Source organism: Amblyraja radiata, chromosome 7 (genome assembly GCF_010909765.2).
Source record: "Amblyraja radiata isolate CabotCenter1 chromosome 7, sAmbRad1.1.pri, whole genome shotgun sequence".
In the NCBI taxonomy this organism is placed as follows: Eukaryota; Metazoa; Chordata; class Chondrichthyes; order Rajiformes; family Rajidae; genus Amblyraja; species Amblyraja radiata.
This window is the reverse complement of record NC_045962.1, coordinates 31,161,272-31,183,008: the sequence shown is the minus strand read 5'-3', so window position 1 is coordinate 31,183,008 and position 21,737 is coordinate 31,161,272. Positions and strand designations below refer to the sequence as shown.

Genomic DNA, 21,737 nt, shown 5'->3' with positions numbered 1-21,737 from the left:
CCCAACCCAAAACGTCACCTTATCCATGTTCTCCAGAGATGCTGCCTGATCTATTGAGTTACTGCAGCACTTTGTGTCTTTCTTTGACACCCTGAGTGGGCTTCGCTAATATTGCCTCTATGTAGAGAGCAGAAGAAAGTTAAGGTGGGCTGTTGGCCTTACGAGGACAACAAACTCTATGATCGATGGCGGTTGGCTTGATTGTCATCTTAATTGTCGCAATCCTGACCAAGACTAAATCATAAATGGTCGAAATGGCAGCACAGCAGGAGGACATTTGGCCCTGTGGTCCATACTAGCGCTTTGCAGCCATTCTATTGTTGAGAAGAAAGGGGAACCTGCGTGGGGGAGGGCTGCCAAGAACAAAGGGGGACCCAGCAGGGGGGAGATGAAGAAGGGACCAACATTACTTAAAGTTTACTTTTTATAACTTAGTCGCCGCCTTTGTGGCGACTCTGTTGTGTAGTTTGTATGTGAACAAAGAATTTCACTGCACCTAGGTACAAGTGACAATGAAGTACCATCATCATCATCGTCTCATTCTTCTGCTGAGCTGACAGAAGCTAGGCTTCGCTGTTTCCTAACATCGGAGAATCTGACAGCATTGAAGGAAGCCATTTGTCTGTGCTGCCTCATTGAAAGACGACTCCTGCATAGTTACACACTATGTGACGCAGTGCCTTCTTCATCCTTAAGCCCCACCGAACTTCCTTTCAATATTCAGTCTCCTCTTCCCACAGGGGGGCTCCTATCCCAACTTCTCTCAGTGTTAATAATTAAATGCTCCTCTTCTCCAGTGGAGTTCTCGCCAATGTTTTAAAATCTGTAATGTCTATTACTGACCCATTTTTATCCACTCATCATCTTGTAAACTCTGCTAAGTCACCTATTAATCTTTCATACAAGGCGAGCAGTAACATCTCATATTTTGGCATGCAGGTCAGATACAGAATGTAAGCATTCATTTTTCATGTTTAGTCATAAAAATGCAAGGTGTTTGCAACTTACTAAAGTGAATCAAGACATTATTAGTTTAGTTTAGTTTAGTTTGGAGATACAGCGCAGAAACATGCCCTTTGGCGATCAGTGATCACCCCGTACATTAAATATATCGTACACACTAGGGACAATTTACAAACTTTACCGGAGCCAATTAACCTACAAACCTGTATGTCTTTGGAGTGTGGTGAACAACCGGAGTACCCGGGGAAAACCTGTAGTCCGGAGAACATAAAACTCCGTCTAGACAGCACCCATAGTCAGGATCGAACCCGAGTTTTTGGTGCTGTAAGGCAGCAACTCTACCGCTGCATCACTGTGCCGCTCCCTAAATCTTCCAACTACCATATTCACATACATGTAAAAGATCTGCACATTTTGGTTTTCGACTGCCCTTATCTAAACATAGTATTGTTATTCTTGGATCGAACCCGGGTCTCTGATGCTGTAAGACAGCAATTCTTTCACTGCACCACTAGGCTGCCCTTTTTCTTTAAATGTAGTTTCACCAACCTCCTCTAGCACCCCTGCAAGGCACCAATGTGACTGACTTTAGACTTTTAGCTGGGAATCGTGTTCAGCACGGACATTTTGAGCCAAATGACCTGGTCCTGTGCTGTTCTATTTCAAGTGTTTGCACTCAGGTTTCTGAGTGTTGAGAAATGTGATCTAACAGTGTCATTTTTTTAGTTAGAGGGTAGTGAATCTGTGGAATTCATTGCCACGGATACCAGTGGTGGCCAAGTCATTGGGTATTTTTTAAATACCATTCTTGATCAGTAAGAGTGTCAAAGGTTACGGGGAGAAGGCAGGAGAATAGGGTTGAGAGGGAAAAAATAGATCAGCCATGGTTAAATGGCGGAATAGATGCAATGGGTTGAATGGCCTAATTCTGCTCCTATGTCTTACGTATAATCTCATGATCTCATCCACAATAACTAATTAAGAACTATTTAGCAATTTGTTGTGACAGTGTCTGACACAAAGTCAGGTTATTGAACTGTAACAAAGACCTGTCATCAGACAATTCAATGATTCATAGAGGAATCTGATAGCCTTAACAAAACCATAAACTAAAATAGTTTGTTTAAGTTTTGAATCATTCTAGAATCTAATATCTCACAAGAGTATAATATCTATCTTGCTCATGTTCTGATTGTTCTACTACCTCAGGTAGTAGAGGTGGAGGCAGGTTCTCTGGATGCTTTCATGAGAGAGCTAGATAGGGCTCTTAAAAATAGTGGAGTCAGGGGATATGGGGAGAAGGCAGGAACGGGGTACTGATTGTGGATGATCAACCATGATCACATTGAATGGCGGTGCTGGCTCGAAGGGCCGAATGGCCTACTCCTGCACCTATTGTCTATCGCTGATTTCCCACATACAGACACCATACTAATCAGGTCTCCTTTAAGATCAATGCAATCAATTAGATTATTTGTTAATGTCCAAATTAACTTGGACACTCCTTTTTCCAAGTTGGGCCAAGGGTTTGGTACGATGCATTTTGCAAACCTCAAAGATGGCCTTGATGCTGGTTACAAGCTCAATTATAGATATTTGTATTGTTAAACCTGCAAACCAGTTCTATTTGGGATGCAAATTGATGGGGTAACTCTGCGGTTCAGGCAGCATCTCTGGAAACATGGATAGGTGACGTTTCAGGTCGTGACCGTTCTTCAGTATGTTCAAACTACTTGGCAATAGTCTTGAGTACATGAGTGAAAAATAATCTTATTCTCTTTCCTCACTGGCATGGTTTCAAGATGAAGACTATTGCCGTTTTCCAATTCTCAACAAAATATTTAATGTTGACATGAACACTGTCTGAAGAAAGGTCCTGACCCGATATGTCACCTATCCATGTCCTCCAGAGATGCTGCCTGTCCTGCACTTTGTGTACTGCGCAAGATTCCAGCATCTGCAGTTCCTTGTGTCGGCATGAACGCTGCTCATAACTGCTCACAATCTTATTATTCAACTCGCAGCAATGCACCATCTAATCACCTTCGCAAGTTAGGCCATCTCTCTGAACAACACATTTCACCAGTTTATCCAAGCTACACACAACTGGGTCCGATAGGCACAAAGAGCTGGAGCAATGCAGCAGTTCAGGCAGCATCTCTGGAGAAAAATGATGGATTACATTTCGGATCGGGACCCTTCTTCAGACTGAAGGTGGGGGTTTGGGGGTGAAGAGCTGGAGGTGAGGGAAGACCGGGACCAACCAAACACAGCCACGAATAACCTCAGGTAGGGCGGTGCCTGGTAATTCCATAGTTGGCTCGGGAAGGCGTGATCTCAAGAGAAACATTGTGGAGAACTGTGGAACTGGTACACCTTCCCTAGCCAACAATGGACCCACTAGGCATCGTCTTGCCTGAGGTGACTTGTGGCTGGCCCCGATTAGTCCTGGCGTTTTCTCACCTCCAGCTCTTCACCCCCACCCACCCCTCCCCCAACCCTCTACTTTCAGTCTGAAGAAGGGTCCCGACCTGAAACATCACCCATCGTTTTTCTCCAGAGATGTTGCCTGACCCGCTGAGTTACTCAAACACTTGATGTCCATCTTTGGTATAAACCAGCATCTGCAGTTCTTTGTTTTTACACTGGGTCAGATACTTTGGTGCTCTCTCCAGAACACAGGGATGCCATCAACAGTTTGTTACGAATCCAGATAAGTGTTATATCACTAAATTATTTCCATGTGCCAGGATAATTGATCAATTGAACAATTTTGCTGTATAAGGCCAACGTGTCTGCTCTTGTGGCCTCAGTGTTAAGATATAATATGTAATTTTGTTGTACATCAAGAATTGGAAAGTAAAGCAAACCAAGATGAGCCTTACACAAATGAACCAAAATCCTATTTGCATTTTTCTCCAACTGAAGAAAGAAGTTTTGAAGAAGAATGCATAATTCATTTCTTTTAGAGTTTACAGAAACAGCATAGAAACAGGCCCTTTGGCCCACCGAGTCCATGCCGACCATCGATCACTCGTTCACACTAGTTCTATGGTATCCCATTGTCTCATCCACTGCCTACACATTAGAGGCAATTTACAGAGGTCAATTAACCTACAAACATGCACGTCTTTGGGATGTGGGTGGAAACCGGAGCACCCGGGGGAAACCCATGTGGTCACAGGGAGAAAGTGCACATTCCACTCAGACAGCACCCGAGGTCAGGATTGAATTTGGGTCATTAGCCTGTGAAGCAGCAGCTCGACCAGCTACACCACTGTGCCGCCCATCTGCATTCATAAGCATTAAAATCCCATTATTTCAAATTTGTAGTGATGAGATGTAATTTGCAGTACAGTGCAAAGATCCTATAGCGGAGCAAGATAGGCCACTCCTGCGAAATGCAATGGGCTGACGTGTAGTACGCTACGGAGGCGATCGTGGGCAATTTTCCCCCGCCCATTTTAGTAACCGGAACCTTCCCGATCCGACCCGACTCGCAGGGTAATCAACGTTGCGGGGGAACAGTTTTTGTGTGTGATATAGGGTTAGATTCATAATTCCGTTAGTTCATAATTCTGTTAATTCTTGTTAAAGAATAAAATGTTTATAAATTTTGCCTCTGGTAATTTTCTTTTTTAATGTTTTTTAAATCATTTCTTTTTAAATGGCTCATATGCTGTGTTTGAGTTGATTTTGTATTACACTTGCACTCTTCATCTAATCACATTAATGTAATCACACTGTTCACATCTGCAGTATTTGGGAAAATAATAGCAATATGAAGATTCCAGTTGCTCTAGCCATGGAATGTTACTTCATGTTTTTGTGCTTATTTTCTATTTTCTATGGAGTTGTTTCTCCACAAATAAAAAGGGGTCTGGTCTTCCCAATAGCCAGTGAGTGGAGTGAGATCTGCCTGTGGGGTTATCTAATTGAAGAATTTCACAAAATTAAATTTGTTTTGAGCAAGATTTACAAAAGATGTATAACTTAAGGATGGTTTTATTCCATGAGCATACAACCGACTAGATTGTGCTGGAAAGAACACACATACATGAATGTTATATAGATGTATATAATCATATAACACACATAGAAACATAGAAATTAGGTGCAGGAGTAGGCCATTCAGCCCTTCGAGCCTGCACCGCCATTCAATATGATCATGGCTGATCATCCAACTCAGTATCCCGTACCTACCTTCTCTCCATACCCCCTGATCCCTTTAGCCACAAGGGCCACATCTAACTCCCTCTTAAATATAGCTAATGAACTGGCCTCAACTACCTTCTGTGGCAGAGAATTCCAGAGATTCACCACTCTCTGTGTGAAAAATGTTTTTCTCATCTCGGTCCTAAAAGATTTCCCCCTTATCCTTAAACTGTGACACCTTGATCTGGACTTCCCCAACATCGGGAACAATCTTCCTGCATCTAGCCTGTCCAACCCCTTAAGAATTTTGTAAGTTTCTATAAGACACACAATTATATTTCTTCTGATTTTTATATCCAATGATGAACTTTATTTCAGACTAGACAAGGGACATTAAATAATAAACATTGTAAACCTCCCCGCAACTTCACACACACTAGGCCCTATCCCACTCCTCAACTCTCTCCCCCCCCCCCCCGGCACTCCCTCGCCTCCCCCCACACTATAATGTCTCCCCCCCTCCTTTGCTGTAGTCCCTTAACCCACCAGCCCCCAGCCTCACATCTCTCCCCATGCTCTCTGCACCCCGGCCCCTACCCCACGTCTCTCTCCCAAAGATCTTATAGCGGAGCTCCGCTATAAGATCTTTGCTCTCTCCCTCCCCCGGCCCTACCCAACCCTCCTGCGCCACCACTACCCCACTTGCACTACTCCCCTCCTCTCTCCCCACCGCCCCGGGCCGCGCACCCCCTCTCCCCGCCTAGACCTCAGGCCTCATCGCTGCCCCGGGCCACGCACCCCCCTCTCCCCGCCTAGACCTCAGGCCTCCCCGCTGCCCCGGGCCGCGCACCCCCTCACCCCGCCAAGGCCCCAGGCCTCCCCGCTGCCCCGGGCTGCGCACCCCCTCTCCTCGCCTAAGTCAAAGACCAAAGCGAAGATACGGGAGCGGAGGCAGAAGCAAAGATCCGATCTTTGGCCGGAAGCAAGATGGCGGAACAAGTTGGCGGAACAAGATGGCGGAGGCTGGTTGCTAAAATGGGTCCTATAATCACCCATGAATCTGCCCATGACCGTACTACGTGTTTTGCGTAGGAGTAGGCCATCTTGCTCTGCTATAAGATCTTTGGTACAGTGGGTGGTTTGTGAGGCAACAGTTCTACCAGCTGCACCACTGTGCCGGCAGTTTAGATCAGGAGAATCTTGTGAATTAGGCAGCAACTCGAATATTATTACAAAGGGAGAATGAGGTGAAACATCTGGCAGAAGGGGAAACATAAGCCTTGTTACTGGTGTTAAAACTAAAGATAAGCCGATTATAGTTTGCTTCTTGCACTATATGCCCAATTCAGGGCAGCACAGTGGCGCAACGGTAGAGCTGTTGCCTTACAGTGCCAGAGGCCCTGGTTCGATCCTGACTACAGGTGCTGTGTTTACAGAGATTTTACCTTCTCCCTGTAACCGTGTGGGTTTTCCCCGGGTGCTCCGCTTTCTCCCCACACTCCAAAGGCATACAGGTTTATTGGTTAATTGGCTTCGGTAAAATTGTAAATCACCCCTAGTGTGTAGGATAGTGCTGGTGTACGCGGTGATCATTGGTTGGCGTGGAATCGGTGGGCCGAAGGGCCTGTTTTCACACTGTATCTCTCAAGTCTAAAAACTAATTAAAATCTTTAACTGAAAGTCCATCTTTCATTTCAAGTGTCCATGTATTCAGGCTACTTTGCTGAACTAGCTCTGCTTTTTTTCTCACATTTTGTGGGGGCATGTAAAGACTAAAAATATTTCTCCAGGGATGCCCATTTTTGGTAGTATTGAAACTAGCAATAAAATTCTGCCAAGGAAATGCTTCAATCCACAATTTGTTCCATTATCATCTTACCGTCCAAAAATGTTTCAGGAAATTCTTAGCAATTATTTTATGGCCATTCACACCATGGCACTTCAAAGTAAACCAGGGTATCTCACTTCTGTTTTGAAGCACAGACATATGCGTATCATTGTGTTTAAAAAAAATAAAATAACAATATTTAAACTATGGGACAGGAGTCTTTCAATGTTTTGGAGACAGTAAGTACTTCAAAATGAAAGAAAATCTAATTCAATGTGGCACTGGTATACCATACTACAACACCCCTGAGGGTTGGGAATACATGTGGGCCAAGTCCATTTCTTAGCACCGCATAAGTAGTGCCCACCCAAATCAAGAGGCCCAAGCCCCAAGGTTCAACAGAAGTTGGAGAATCACTCTAAATAGTTCATCTATCTCTTTCAAACCCTCCCCCTCCACCCCCACCTCCACTTTCAGTCTGAACAAAAGGTTCCGACCCAAAACATCACTACTCCTTTTCTCTAGAGTTGCTGCCTGAACCGCTGATTTGCTCAAGCATTTTGTATCTGTCTTCCAGATTCTGTTTGGTTTGTACTCCGGGAAGACTAGAGAGTGATCAAATCATGTAAAAAAAGACACAAAGTGCAGGTCAGACAGCTTCTCCGGAGAACATGGATGGATGAAATTTTGGGTCGGGACCCTTCTTCAGTCTGCTTAAAAACTTTGCTCAAAATTCCAATAGATTCATACAGCAAGAACACTGGACTTCGGCCCAAAGTTTCCAAACTGACCAAGATTCCTATCTAAGCTCAGCCCATATGCCCATGAACTTTAGAACTTTATTTATCCCAAGAGGGAAATTGATCAGATCGCATTAGTTAAGAAAGCACTATGAATGCTCCAGTGGTTGAGGAAGCAAGTTTAAGAAAAGGTTCACGTGCCAACTATTTACAACATTGTGCAGTTTTAATCAATGCAGTGTAGAAAAGTTGTGAAAGTCCAGTGGGAACATAAGCTAGAACAAAAGAATTTCACTATGAAGAAGCAGTGGATATGCTGAAGTGGTTTCCTTTCAAACAGGAAAGGTTTAACAAATACTTTGATTGAGGTCAGAGTGATACAGTGTGGAAACAGGCTCTTTGGCCCAACTTGCCCACACCGTCCAATAGTCTCGTACCAGCAGGATGAGGAACAGCTTCTACAATTATACCATCACATTGCTGAACTCGGAGTCCCGCCGATAGATTTCTCCGGTCCCTCCGTCCCCATTGTTTAATTATTCTGTATTTTTGATTATTCTGTATCTTCTTTTTTTAAAATTTCTATATGCACTACTACTACGGACTGACGCAAAACTGCATTTCGTTGTACCCATACTTAGTATTTGTGCAATGACATTAAAGTTGAATTGAATTGAATTGAATATGTCCCAGCTACACTAGTCCCACCTGCCCCCATACCTCCAAACCTGTCATATCCATGAACCTGGTAGACAAAAATGCTGGAGAAACGCAGCAGGTGAGGCAGCATCTATAGAGCGAAGGAATACGTGACGTTTCGGGTCGTGACCCTTCTTCAGACTGATGTGGGGGTGGGGGGGGGGGGCGGGAGGAAGAAAGGAAGAGGTGGAGACAGTGGGCTGTGGGAGAACTGGGAAGGGGAGGGGAAGGAGGGAGAAAGCAAGGACTACCTGAAATTGGAGAAGTCAATGTTCATACTGCTGGGATGTACCTAAGCGAAATATAAAGTGCTCCTCCAATTTGTGGTGGGACTCACTCTGGCCTTGGAGGAGGCCCAGGACAGAAAGGCCAGATTCGGAATGGGAGGGGGAGTTGAAGTGCTAAGCCACTGGGAGATCAGGTTGGTTAATGGGAACTGTGCAGAGGTGTTGGGCGAAGCGATCGCCAAGCCTACGCTTGGTCTCACCGATGTAGAGCAGTTGACACCTAGAGCAGCGGATGCAATAGATGAGGTTGGAGGAGGTGCAGGTGAACCTCTGCCTCACCTGGAAAGACTGCTTGGGTCCTTGGATGGAGTCGAGGGGGGAGGTAAAGCGACAAGTGTAGCATTTCCTGCGGTTGCAAGGGAAAGTACCAGGGGAGGGGGTGGTTTGTGTGGGAAGGGACAAATTGATTAGGGAGTTACGGAGGGAGTGGTCTCTGCGGAAAGCCGAAAGGGGAGGAGATGGGAAGATGTGGCCAGTGGTGGGATCCCATAAACTCTTTATCCATGTTCCTGTCTAACTGCTTCTTAAATATTGGGATAGTCCCTGCCTCAAACACCTCCTCTGACAACTTGTTCCATACACTCACCACCCTTTGTGTGAAAAAGTTACCCGTCAGATTATTGTTAGATCTTTCCCCCTTCACCTTAAACCTATGTCCTCTGGTCCTCGATTCACCTACTCTGGGCAAGAGACTCTGCATCTACCCGACCTATTCCTCTAATGATCTTATACACCTCTATAAGATCACCCCCTCATCCTCCTGCACTCCCAGGAATAGAGTCCCATGCCTCAACCTCTTCCTATAGCTCAAACCCTCCAGTTCTGGAAACATCTTCAAAACATTTTCTGTATCCTTTCCAGCTTGACAACATCTTTCCTTTCACCTGATGCCCAGAACTGAGCACAATAGTGTAAATGTGGCCTCACCAACATCTTATACAACTACAACATGACCTCCTAACTTCTATAATCAATACAATCAATGAAGGCCAACGTGCCAAAAGCCTTTTTGTCCACCGATCTACCTGCGACCTTCAAGGAACCATGCACTGCATGCCAAGATCCTTCTGCTCTACAACACTATCCAGAGTTCACTGTGTAGGCCCTGTCCATGGTAGACTTCCCAAAATGCAATAACAGATTTCTCTGTATTAAATTCCATCAACCATTCCTCAGCCTACCGGGATCACGATCCTGCTGCAATTTTTCACAACCATCTTCCCTATCTGCAAAACCACCCACTTTTGTATCATCTGCAAACTTGCTAATTTTGCTATGATCCAATTCTGATCCAAATCATCGATAAAGAGGAATATAAAATTATTATAGACCGAGTCAAAATTTCAAATGGACTTACTTTCTTTATTAGAAATGTAAGTAAGTTGGGTTCATGGATGGATTGCAACTAAAAGAAATATCAGAGGGGAATTGAGGAATGTCTTTTCACCCAAAAGGCTGTAGAACTTGTGCAGAAAGGAATTGCAGATGCTGGTATATATCGAAGATAGAAACAAAGTGCTGAAGTAACTCAGCGGGTTAGGCAGCATCTCTGGAGAAAAAAGATGGGTGAGCTTTCGGGTCGGGGCCATTTAGACTGAGAAGGGTCCCCACCTGATACGCCACCCATCCTTTTTCTTCAGAGATGCTGCATGACCCGCTGAGTTACTCCAGCACTTGTGTCTACCTCCAGGCTTTAGAACTCACTCTCTTTAAGAATGGGATAGCAGAAATCTTCATCACAAGCATTTGGATGAATGCTTGATGTTGTGAACCCTGCAAGGCTAGATAGATCGAGTGAAACGTTAGAACAGTCCGGATTGCTCCTTTTCTCTGCCAGTATGGATTAGATAGGCTAAATGTTCTCTTACTGTGCTGTTCTATGATTCACTGCAGATGTCCGTGAATTGCTCAGAATTTGTTCAGAGTAGCTGTAACCTTCTGCTATGATGATATCTCATAGATGAAATGAAGCCCTTCTTTATGTTGATATTGAAGGGTTAAAGTGTATTACGGCACACAAGTAAAAAAAACTGTTGTGACTTATCTTGTTTTTATGTTTTGCCAATAATGCCCTTCTGAACACAGTTTCTTATTCTGAACTGGAATACAATGATCCCATTAATTAGGATGCGTTACACTGTAAAGCTTTCTAACGTTTGCTATATAAGGTTAATTCTGCAGGCCTGTGTATTTTCAGGGAGCAGTACAATTAGATTAGTATTGCTTGGAATCAGCAGGACACAGGGAACTCAACAGATGAGGAATATTGCAGATTATTGTGGAAGCAGCAGAGCAAAAATGTTTTGATGAATGATAAAGAGCTTCAAATCTTAACTCTTTCCTCTCCCTTTGCAGATCCTGCCTGTATGTGCACTACTTGTTCGTGGATTTCTGGCAGCCTAATTTGAATAAGCTGCTTGACGTAGAAATAGGGAAGTTTCAAAAGATGCTTAAATCACCGCATAGTGAGGTCAGACGGTCATAAGTGATAGGAGCAGAATTAGACCGTTCGGCCCATCAAGTCTACTCTGTCATTCAATCATGGCCGATCTATCTCTCCCTCCTAACCCCATTCTTCTGCCTTTTCCCCATAGCCCCTGACACCCGTACTAATCAAGAATCTATCTATCTCTGCCTTCATAGGCTAAGACAGCAACATAAAATAATAAATGGAATTAAAGAAATGTCTTTATACTTTAGAGATGCTGTGCAGAAACACGCTTTTCAGACCACCGAGTACTCGTTGACCAGAAATCACCCCGTACACTAGCATTAGGGTGCTGTCTGTTCAGAGTTTGTTCCTTTTCCCTGTGACAGTATGGATTTTCCTCAGGTGCTCCAATTTCCTCCCACACTCCAAAGTCTACAGGTTTGTAGGTTAATTGGCTTTAGTAAAAAATGTCAATTGTCCCTGGTGTGTAGGATAGTGTTAGGTTACGAGGAGATCGCTGGTCGGTGCAAACCTGGTGGGCCGTTGGGTCTATTTCTGCGCAGTATCTCTAAAGCAAGGGTTTCCAACCGGGGGTAAATTTCGCCTACCCAGGAGGTAAATTTGTTGATTCTGGATTTGAACATATTTTTTCTCATTGACTGACTGTGTTTGGTTCTGGTATACCGGTATCTGTTTATCATTAGTTGTTCATAAATAAGTGAAATAACATTGTTATGTGCTTTTAAAGTTGCCAGGGACAAAAAAGGTTGGGATCCCCGCTCTAATTCTAAAGGCAAAAATCAATCACCTGTTCACACTAGTTCGATGTTATCCCTCTTTTTCGTCCACTCCTTTCACAATGGGGCAATTTTACAGAGGCCAATTAACCTACAAACCCGCACATCTTTGGGATGTGGGAGGAAACCGGAGCACCCAGAGAAAACCCACGCAGTAACTGGGAGAACGTGCAAACTCCACACACAGAAAGCATCTGAGGTCAGGATCGAACCTGTGTCTCTGGTGCAGTGAGGCAGCAGCTCTACCAGCTGCGCCATAACATTAGAAACTGTTCCAATGGATTAAATAAAGAAAACAATCTTCCAGTGAAAGAAGGACCAGCAATCAATGGATGAAGAATTTAAAGTGACATGGGGAAATGAAAACTAAACAGAGAAAAGGAATTTTCCACACAGTCAGTTGTGACCGGGAATGCATTGCCTGAAGAGAGGTGAATACCTTCATCAGGAAATTGGATAAATATTAAAACGGAAATAATTACAAGGGGCAAGGACCAAGGTGTAAGATGAAGAATTTATTAAAGAACCAGCATAGTCTTGATGGACCAACGGGATTCCATATCTGCTTTATGATTCTATTATTCAATTATTCTAAAATAACAGCCTTGATTCTGTGCGCAGTGTTCCATGCAAACATGTCACATTATTTAGCATTTGAATTACTTAGAGTTCATCATAGTTCAGAGATGTTAAACATAGATTACATAATTTTACAACTGCAATATTAATATATTGTAGGAAATTAATGTTCCTTCCAAATCCACAGAGAAAGAAATGTTGCCAGTATCCACTTTCTATTTTAAACCTTTGTTAAAAATTGCTTCTGATATTCGATAAAAGAATACCAGAATGATGCCTGGATTAGGGTATTAGGGAGAAGTTGGACAGACTTGGATTGTTTTCTCTTGAATGCCAGAGGTTGCGGGGAGACCAGATAGAAGTATATACAATAGTGAGAGAGAGAGAGATAGTGTAGAGTGTCAGAATCCACTCCCTGGATGGAAGACAACAAATACCAGAGGGCATAGCTATAAAGGTGATAGGGGCAAAGTTTAACAGAGATGTGTGGAGCAAGTTTTTCAACACAGAGGGTGGGGAGTGCCTGGAACACGCTGCCGGGGATGGTGGGTGAAGATAAGTTAGTGGCATTTAAAAGATTTTTGGACAAGCACATGGATATGGAGTGAATTGAGGGATATGGGTTGTGCAGGTAGATAAGTGATCATAGACATAATAAGCTGGAGTAACTCAGGAGCATCTCTGGAGAAAAGGAATAGGTAACGTTTTGGGTCGAGACCCTTCTTCAGACTGAGGGTCAGGGGAAAGGGAAACGAGAGATATGTGATGATCTTGGCATCATGTTTGACATGGGTATGATGGGTCGAAGGGCCTGCTCTTGTGCTGAACTGTTCTACGTTCTATGTTTACTCATTTCCCAATTTAAAAGTCTTTAAAAGAAGTAAACATATTACATTTAAGAATTCTCTTCCACATTTGTCTCTTCTTCAAAATAAATAAATCATAATTCATAATTAAGAAAGTATGGAATTTGGACAGTTAGCTTCAAACTGCTGACCATGATCTTTTGATATTTAACATTCATAGCATAGTTTGTGTCACAAATGAATAAATTCTCATATCCCGCACCAAAGGTTAAAATAACATAATATCTCATCATTACAAATGACATCTTCTTCAGAGAAAAGCCTTCAACTAATGGGAAAATAGCTGAAAGCCCAATCCTTTCCTTATTTGGGAACAGGTTGGATAAATGATCTCTACTTACCACAGTCTGTTTCTGAAGTGGGACTCGAAATGGATATTATCTTCTTGGACTTTTCCTCAGTAGGTTTAGGAGTCTTTTGTTCAACTGCATCTGCAATACAATGATTATTGAAATGAATGATAAATAACATGTGCTTTCCTTGTCCGGGTGCATATCAGTAGTTGCAAAGCATTTTATCTTAAAGATACAATTGCTTAAAACAAAATCAATGCAGCCTAATGAATTCAGAATTATTTTTAATTGGTTCTCTATAAATAAACAGGAACCTGACCAGATTTTCGTGGGTATCTTCAATATCATGACAAATTTCAACATTTCTGATTTTTATAAATAAATCTTGATCAATATTTAGGGCGGCACGATGGCGCAGCGGTAGAGTTGCTGCCTTACAGCGGCAGAGACCCGGGTTCAATCCTGATTATGGCTGCTTGTCTGAACAGAATTTGTACGTTCTCCCCGTGAGCTGCGTGGGTTTTCTCCGGTTTCCTCCCACAATACAAGGACGTTCAGGTTTGTAGGTTAATTGGCTTGGTATAATTGTAAATTGTCTCTAGTGTGTGTATGATAGCCTTAGTGTGCGGAGATCGCTGGTCGGCGCAGACTCGGTGGGCCGAAGGGCCCATTTCCAGGCTATATCTCAAAACTAAACTAAACAAAGTGTGCACATATGCAATGACAGTTTAGACATCTTACATTTAATTGCATTTAAAGTCATTTCCATTTTGATTTGCATTGGTGAGTGTTATGTTTTTTTGAGGAAACTGGCTTTCTCTTGCCTAGGCAATTTGGCTCTGTGAGTAGACTAGTGGAAGGAATTTTGTTTTCGAGTTTGCCGTTTAATGACAGGAAGAAAAGACAAACAAGGCTGCGAGAGAAGAATGTTTTCCATAGTGAGTTCTCAGGCTACCCAATGCTCTTACCAATCACAGTAACGGAGCAAGCACATTCCATTTTCCCTTCAGGATTCTCAGCCAAGCATCTGTATCGGCCTGCATCTTCGGGCAAAATCTCTTCAATTGTCAGCGAACAAAGTGATCCTGACAAATAAAAGCTTGTGAGAGTTCAGTGGCCACAAGGATTTTAAACTATGATTCAAAAACTTTACACATGGTTTTTGAGGGCACATTCGTCAACTCTTAATTTATATATTTTCTAAAATCGAATCTTTCAATAAGACTTTGTTACAAAAAGGTCATAGCATATTGTTTTAAGATTTGCAGTACTGATAATAGCGGTTAAAAAAAATAGTGACTGACAAATATGCTATCTTCACAACTTCAAAAGATTAAACTGAAGAGGTAATCTTCAGAACTCTAAAAGGTAAAGCATTGTTAGGAAGCAAGTATATCAAAAATGTAATTTTATCCATAAATTCTGTCAGAATATATGTTTTAAAATTGTAAGCATGATGTTCTGTTTTTAGACTTATTAACTGTTAGGAATACATAAATGACGTAGGAAGGAACTGCAGATGTTGATTTATACCAAAGATAGATGCTAAATGCTGAAGCAACTCAGCCGGTCAGGCAGCATCTCTGGTGAAAAGGAACAGGTGACGTTTCGGGTTGGAAACCTTCTTCAGACTGAAAATAATTAACATTTATTGTTGAATACTTTTTATACATTAACTGTTAAAAAGTATATTAATTAGTATGGGTGTCAGGGGTTACGGGAAGAAGGCTGGATAATGGGGTTGAGAGGAAAAGATAGATCAATTACGATTGAAAGGCGGAGTAGACTTGATGGGCCGAATAGCCTAATTCTGCTCCTATAACTTATGAACATAATATTTATTAACATTCCTAATAATTAATGTCTAAAAACAGAATATTGTGCTGTATTTATCAACATATTACAATAAAGTTCAAACTTTCTCTAATTTTGGAAGTCAGTTACCTTCTTGAGATATAGTAATGAACTTGGACGACTTGATGACCTTTCCATTTATAGTCCAGGTGACCGTCAGGGGTGGGTTGGCCACTACTCGGCAATGCAATAATAACCGCTCACTGTCCGCTATCTGAGCATCCTTTAATGTTTCCTTAAAGACAGGTGCATTGCCTGCATTGTCAGGTTTCTCCTCAATCAGCACACCGTCAACATGTGAACATCCATCTTTACAATCCCCCCCATCATTTATGTCCACTTTTACAGACTTAATGCTGCCGGCATCATTACTTGCCTCCTTGTCAGAGGAGGAGTTCTTCTTCGAGCTCAGGGCACTCCTGAAGTCTGGCTGCGCTTGCTTTGGCGAGATCGCTTCTTGCGGTGAGATTTTGGGCATGGCCTTTTTACCCAAGACCGCCCGGAAATCTACCTGTTGGGGGCTTGAAATTTTCTTTTCGTCTTCAAACAAATTAGTTGGCTTAACATGTCTGGAGAGAGAGTCTCTGAAGTTCATCTGTTCTGCCTGCCGTTCCTTCAGATCCTCTTCGGAAAAGCTCTTGGTGATGACCTTCTTGCCCAGGACGCAGCGGAAGTCTTTCTGCTCAGCCTCTTGCTGTTTGAGCTGCTCGGCGGACTGCTCCTTGGTCTCCACTTTCCGTCGCAGCACTCCACGGAACGCCTTCTCCTTGGCTTTGGATTCTTCAAGGCTCCTTTTGGCAGTCTCGGCTCGATCAAGATCCTCTATGCCATCACCGCAAACCTCCTCCTTTCCAAAGATGCTGTCGTCTAATTGTATCTTACCGCCACTGTCAGGAATTGAAAGGGAAAGATTTAACAAGCGGTCCGTTTGGATGCTGTAGAACAGCTCCCAGCTTGACAGAATGTTTATAAAAGGGAAAGGCTTCTTACAAGAATACAATCCATTATTACACAGCATCACTGATGACTTCAATGACCATGTAAGGGCATGAAAAAAAATTGAGACAGACTGCCTGAGCCACAGATTTTTTGCACAGCTGTGTGATGTAAACAATTTCTGGTCACTTTTGGGGATTAGTTTTGAATCTTTTCCAGACTGGACTGACCGATTTCAGCACAGGCAGTGCAAAAATAGAACCCTCCCAAGTAATGTGGGAATCAGACTTACTTTTCCTTGGCATCTTCTCGGGAAAGGGAGTATTCTTTGACCACGAGTGACACATGGCAGTTACACTTGGCGACCTGGTTTCTGACATTTGTGCAAAAGAAAGAGCGTTAAGGTTAAAATTAGGTTTGAAGAATACGTTGAAAATAGATCTGGGAATGATTGCATACATCTTGATTTTTTTTTACAAATGCGAATCGTACTGTTTAGATGAAGTGATTATACATTCTTGCTATCTCTTCATCACTGTAAGTAACTTCCGTGCAGAGAAACTAGAGCATAAATATTTGACCATTTTCAAAGGAAAATAAACCTACTGCAATTAGCTGGCTCAAGTTTGTAAAAGGGGATATTCTGTTCAGTTCCTTTGCCAAAGAAATAAACTCAAATGGCTTTGAGACCAAGTGATTCGAGGATTTGCTGCTGAGAGTAAGAGAGCAGAGGCCCATATTAAGTTTCAACAATTTCTGTCTTTCCTCAAATGTTCAGTAAAATCATAAGTTGCGGGAGTAACAGATGGGGCAGGACATTCGGTCTATCCAACCTAGTCCGTGTAGTTGGCACAGTGGCACAGCTGGTAGAGCTGCCGTTACACAGCGCCAGAGACCCAGGTTAGATCCTGACCTCGAGTGCTGTATGTGTGGAGTTTGCACGTTCTCCCTGTGACGTGCGTTTCCTCCGGGTGCTTCGGTTTATTCCCACGTCCCAAAGACGTGTGGGTTTGTAGGTAAATTGCCCTTAGGGAGCGGATTAGGACGTGGGATGACATAGAACTAGTGTGAATTGGTGATCGATGGTCGGCATGGATTCAGTGGGCCGAAGGGCCTGTTTCCATGTTGCATCTCTAAAAATAAACTCCTCTTCATACCCGATCCCCATAATCCTTGACCCTGGTTTAGCCCCAATCCTTTTTATCCCAACGTTTAATGACTCAGCAATTGAAGCTCCCTGAGGTAACTGAACAACTCAGTCATAGAACATTGAATGGTACAGCACAAGATCAGGCCCTTCAGCTCACAATGTCTGTGCCAAACGTGATGACAAGACCATCACTTATCTATCTGCACACAACCCATATCCCTCCATGCCCTGCGATTCCATGTGCCTATCCAAAAGTCCTTTAAATGTCACTAACGTAACATAAACACCATCCCCGACAGCACCCTCTGTCTGCACTTCTCCCTTAACTTTGCTTCTCTCACCTTCTCCAACTATGCCCTATAGTTTTTGATTTTTCAACCCTGGGGACAAGTTTCTGATTGGGATATGCACGTGGGTATCCTCCCACATCCCAAAGACGTGCGGGTTTGTAGGTTAATTGGCCTTCTGTAAATTATCACCCCAGTGTGTAGGGAGGGAATGCATGTGGGATAACATAGAACTGGTTTGAATGGTCATCATGGACTCGAAGTTCAGAGGTATAGCATGGAACAACAATGGCAGGTATTTCTGGGAATAATACAGAAGGTGCAGGATCAATTCATTCCAAAGAGGAAGAAAGATTCCAAGGGGAGTAAGGGGTGACCGTGGCTGACAAGGGTAGTCAGGGACAGTATAAAAATAAAAGTGAAGTATAACATAGCAAAGATGAGCGGGAAGCCAGAGGATTGGGAAACTTTTTAAGAGCAACAGAAGATAACTAAAAAGGAAATATGGGGAGAAAAGATGAGGTACGAAGGTAAGCTAGCCAAGAACATAAAGGAGGATAGTAAAAGCTTCTTTAAGTATGTGAAGAGGAGAAAAATAGTTAAGACCAAAGTTGGACCCTTGACGACTGAAACGGGTGAATTTATTATGGGGAACAAGGAAATGGCAGACGAGTTGAACAGGTACTTTGGATCCATCTTCACTAAGGAGGACACAAACAATCTTCCTGATGTACTAGTGGCCAGAGGATCTAGGGTGACGGAGGAACTGAAGGAAATTCACATTAGGCAGGGAATGGTGTTGAGTCGACTGATGGGACTGAAGGCTGATAAATCCCCAGGGCCCGATGGTCTGCATCCCAGGGTATTTAAGGAAGTGGCTCTAGAAATCAATGACGCATTGGTGATCATTTTCCAATGTTATATAGATTCAGGATCAGTTCCTATGGATTGGAGGGCAGCTAATGTTATCCCACTTTTTAAGGAAGGCGGGAGCGAGAAAACAGGGAATTTTAAACCAGTTAGTCTGACATCGGTGTTGGGGAAGATGCTGGGGTCAATTATATAAGATGAAATAGCGGCACATTTGGATAGCAGTATTAGGATCGGTCTGAGAGCATGGATTTACGAAAGGGAAATCATGCTTAACTAATCTTCTGGAATTTTTTGAGGATGTAACTAAGAAAATGGACAAGGGAGAGCCAGTGGATGTAGTGTACCTGGACTTTCAGACAGTATTTGATAAGGTCCCACGTAGGAGATTAGTGGGCAAAATTGGAGCACATGGTATTGGGGGTAGTATACTGACATGGATAGAAAATTAGTTGGCAGACAGGATAAACGGGTCCCTTTCAGAATGGCAGGCAGTGACTAGTGGGATACCGCAAAGCTCGGTGCTGGGATCCCACTAGTTATTTACAATATACATTAATGATTTAGATGAAGGGATTAAAAGTAACATTAGCAAATTTGCAGGTGACACAAAGCTGGGTGGCAGTGTGAACTGTGGGGAGGATGCAGGGTGACTTGGACAGGTTGGGTGAGTGGGCAGATGCATGGCAGATGCAGTTTAATGTGGAAAATGTGAGGTTACCCACTTTGGTATCAGAAACAGGAAGGCAGATTATTATCTGAATGGTGTCAAGTTGGGAAAAGGGGAAGTACGAGATCTGGGGGTCCTTGTTCATCAGTCACTGAAAGTAAGCATGCAGGTACAGCAGGCAGTGAAGAAAGTGAATGGCATGTTGGCCTTCATAACAAGAGGAGATGAGTATAGGTGCAGAGTCCTTCTGCAGTTGTACAGAGCCCTAGTGAGACCACACCTGGCGTATTCTCTGCAGTTTTGGTCTCCAAATTTGAGGAAGGACATTCCTGTTATTGAGGGAGTGCAGCATACGTTCACGAGGTTAATTCCTGGGATGATAGGACTGTCATATTTTAGAATGGAGCGGCTGGACTTGTATACTCTGGAATTTAGAAGGATGAGAGGGAATCTTATTGAAACATATAAGATTATTAAGAGTTTGGACACGCTAGAGGCAGGAAATATGTTCCCGATATTGGGGGAGTCCAGAACCAGGGGCCACAGTTTAGGAATAAGGGGTAAGCCATTTAGAACGGAGATGAGGAAAAACTTTTTCACACAAAGGGTTGTGAACCTGTGGAATTCTCTGACTGCAGTGGAGGCCAATTATCTGGATGCTTTCAAGAGAGAGTTAGATAGAGCTCTTAAAGATAACGGAGTCCAGGGAAATGGCGAGAAGGCAGGTACGGGGTACTGATTGTGGATGTTCAGCCATGATCATATTGAAAGGCGATGCTGGCTCAAAGGGCCGAATGGCCTACTCCTGCACCAACATACTCTTCGGCCCCAGGGTCTCTTTCATGTTATACCTCTAAGAAAACAGAAGTTGACCAATCAGCCCTCAAACCTGAGCCACCATTCAATGAGAGCACGTTTGATCTTGCACTTGAGCACCACTTTCCCTCACTTCTCCCGTACCCTTTTATTTTCTGACTATCTAAAATCCATTGAAGCTTATTTGTAACTATCCATGACAAACTATGGGCGGCATTGCATGCATTGTGAAAATTCGCTCAGAAATTCAGGAATGTTTTATCCATTTGCAGTACAATAAGTTATACAGACAGAACGTTTTCACTACTTACAGGGAAATAAGTGCTTCATTTATATATAGTTATGGTTGTTCTATGAACAATGATTTAGCTTTTGTAGAGCTTATATGCTTTGAGCATGAATACAGACACTGCCAACTTACGCAATGGGATGCTTATGTAAACTTGCACTTAAGTAAACAATTCTGTACTCAGTCCTTGGTGCAATCGAGGCAGTTTGTAATTTGCAGATCACTCAAGTTTACATCAGAAACAAGCAGCCATTACCCAGAAGGCCGCGCGCCACAGGAAGTGCCCCGGGCGCAGCAGGAAGCCACTGAGACAATTAATACTCTCAGTGTCGGCACAAAGTGCTGGAGTAACTCAGCAGGTCAGGTAGCATCTCTGGAAGAACATGGACAGATGACGTTTTGGGTCGGAACCCTGATTCAGACACAGTGAATTATTTCGGGCAGGGGGTGGGAATGGTGAATCCAACACGTAAAATCTGACTTACGTAAGGGTTCACGTAACATCGCCCTGACGTAAGTTGGGGAGTGCCTGTAATGGAGAGAATGCACTGGAAACGTACTTGAGCCGTATTTCATACAGACCGGAATGGTGCAATTGGACACTGTTGATGAACAGCGTAAATACATCGTCATTCTGGAGGACTCTGCAGCCTTCGTCGATTTCAACCTCTTTCCCATCCTTCAGCCACTGTACGGTTGGGAATGGGTCTCCGGCGATGGCACAAGAGATGAGGACTCGTTCACCTACAGATGAAGTCACGGCTTTGGGCTTGCTGATAAACCAGGGCTGCGTCCCGTCCTGGGGCTCTGCACAAAGAGAGGACACCCGAGTATGACGTTAGTCTGTGATAAAACGACATTTCATAGCACCGTGCATACAGAAGCCCACGATAGGCTGCAGATCACTGCCGTACCCCAGATGGCAGTGGCCCTGCCTCGCCCACCATGGAACCCAGACCCACGCCTGGAGGGGGAGCCTCGTCTCCTATTCATCCCCTGAGGACCAGGAATGTGTCATGGCTGATCTATCTTTCCCTCTCAACCCCATTCTCCTGCCTTCCCCCCCATAACCCCTGACACCCGTACTACTTCAAAATCTGTCAATATCCATCTTAAAAATACCCAATGACTTTACCTCCACAGCCGGCTGTGGCAATGAATTCCACAGATTCACAACCCTCTGACTAAAGGATAAAGGGAATAACGTTTAATGCAAGATAAAGTCCA

General features: G+C 43.4%; 1 protein-coding gene across 8 annotated transcripts in view; it reads right to left on the bottom strand.

Moving 5' to 3' along the window:
* mylk (myosin light chain kinase) overlaps window positions 1–21,737 on the bottom strand; it is a 246,343-nt gene that overhangs the window by 56,274 nt on the left and 168,332 nt on the right. For all 8 annotated transcript variants that reach the window (XM_033024039.1, XM_033024038.1, XM_033024037.1 and 5 more), the window contains 5 exons: window positions 21,071–21,317; window positions 16,721–16,801; window positions 15,583–16,379; window positions 14,607–14,723; window positions 13,687–13,776 (listed from right to left, as the gene is read on the bottom strand). In XM_033024039.1, the coding sequence (XP_032879930.1) occupies window positions 13,687–13,776; window positions 14,607–14,723; window positions 15,583–16,379; window positions 16,721–16,801; window positions 21,071–21,317 (1,332 nt within the window). The remainder of the gene's footprint in view (window positions 1–13,686; window positions 13,777–14,606; window positions 14,724–15,582; window positions 16,380–16,720; window positions 16,802–21,070; window positions 21,318–21,737) is intronic.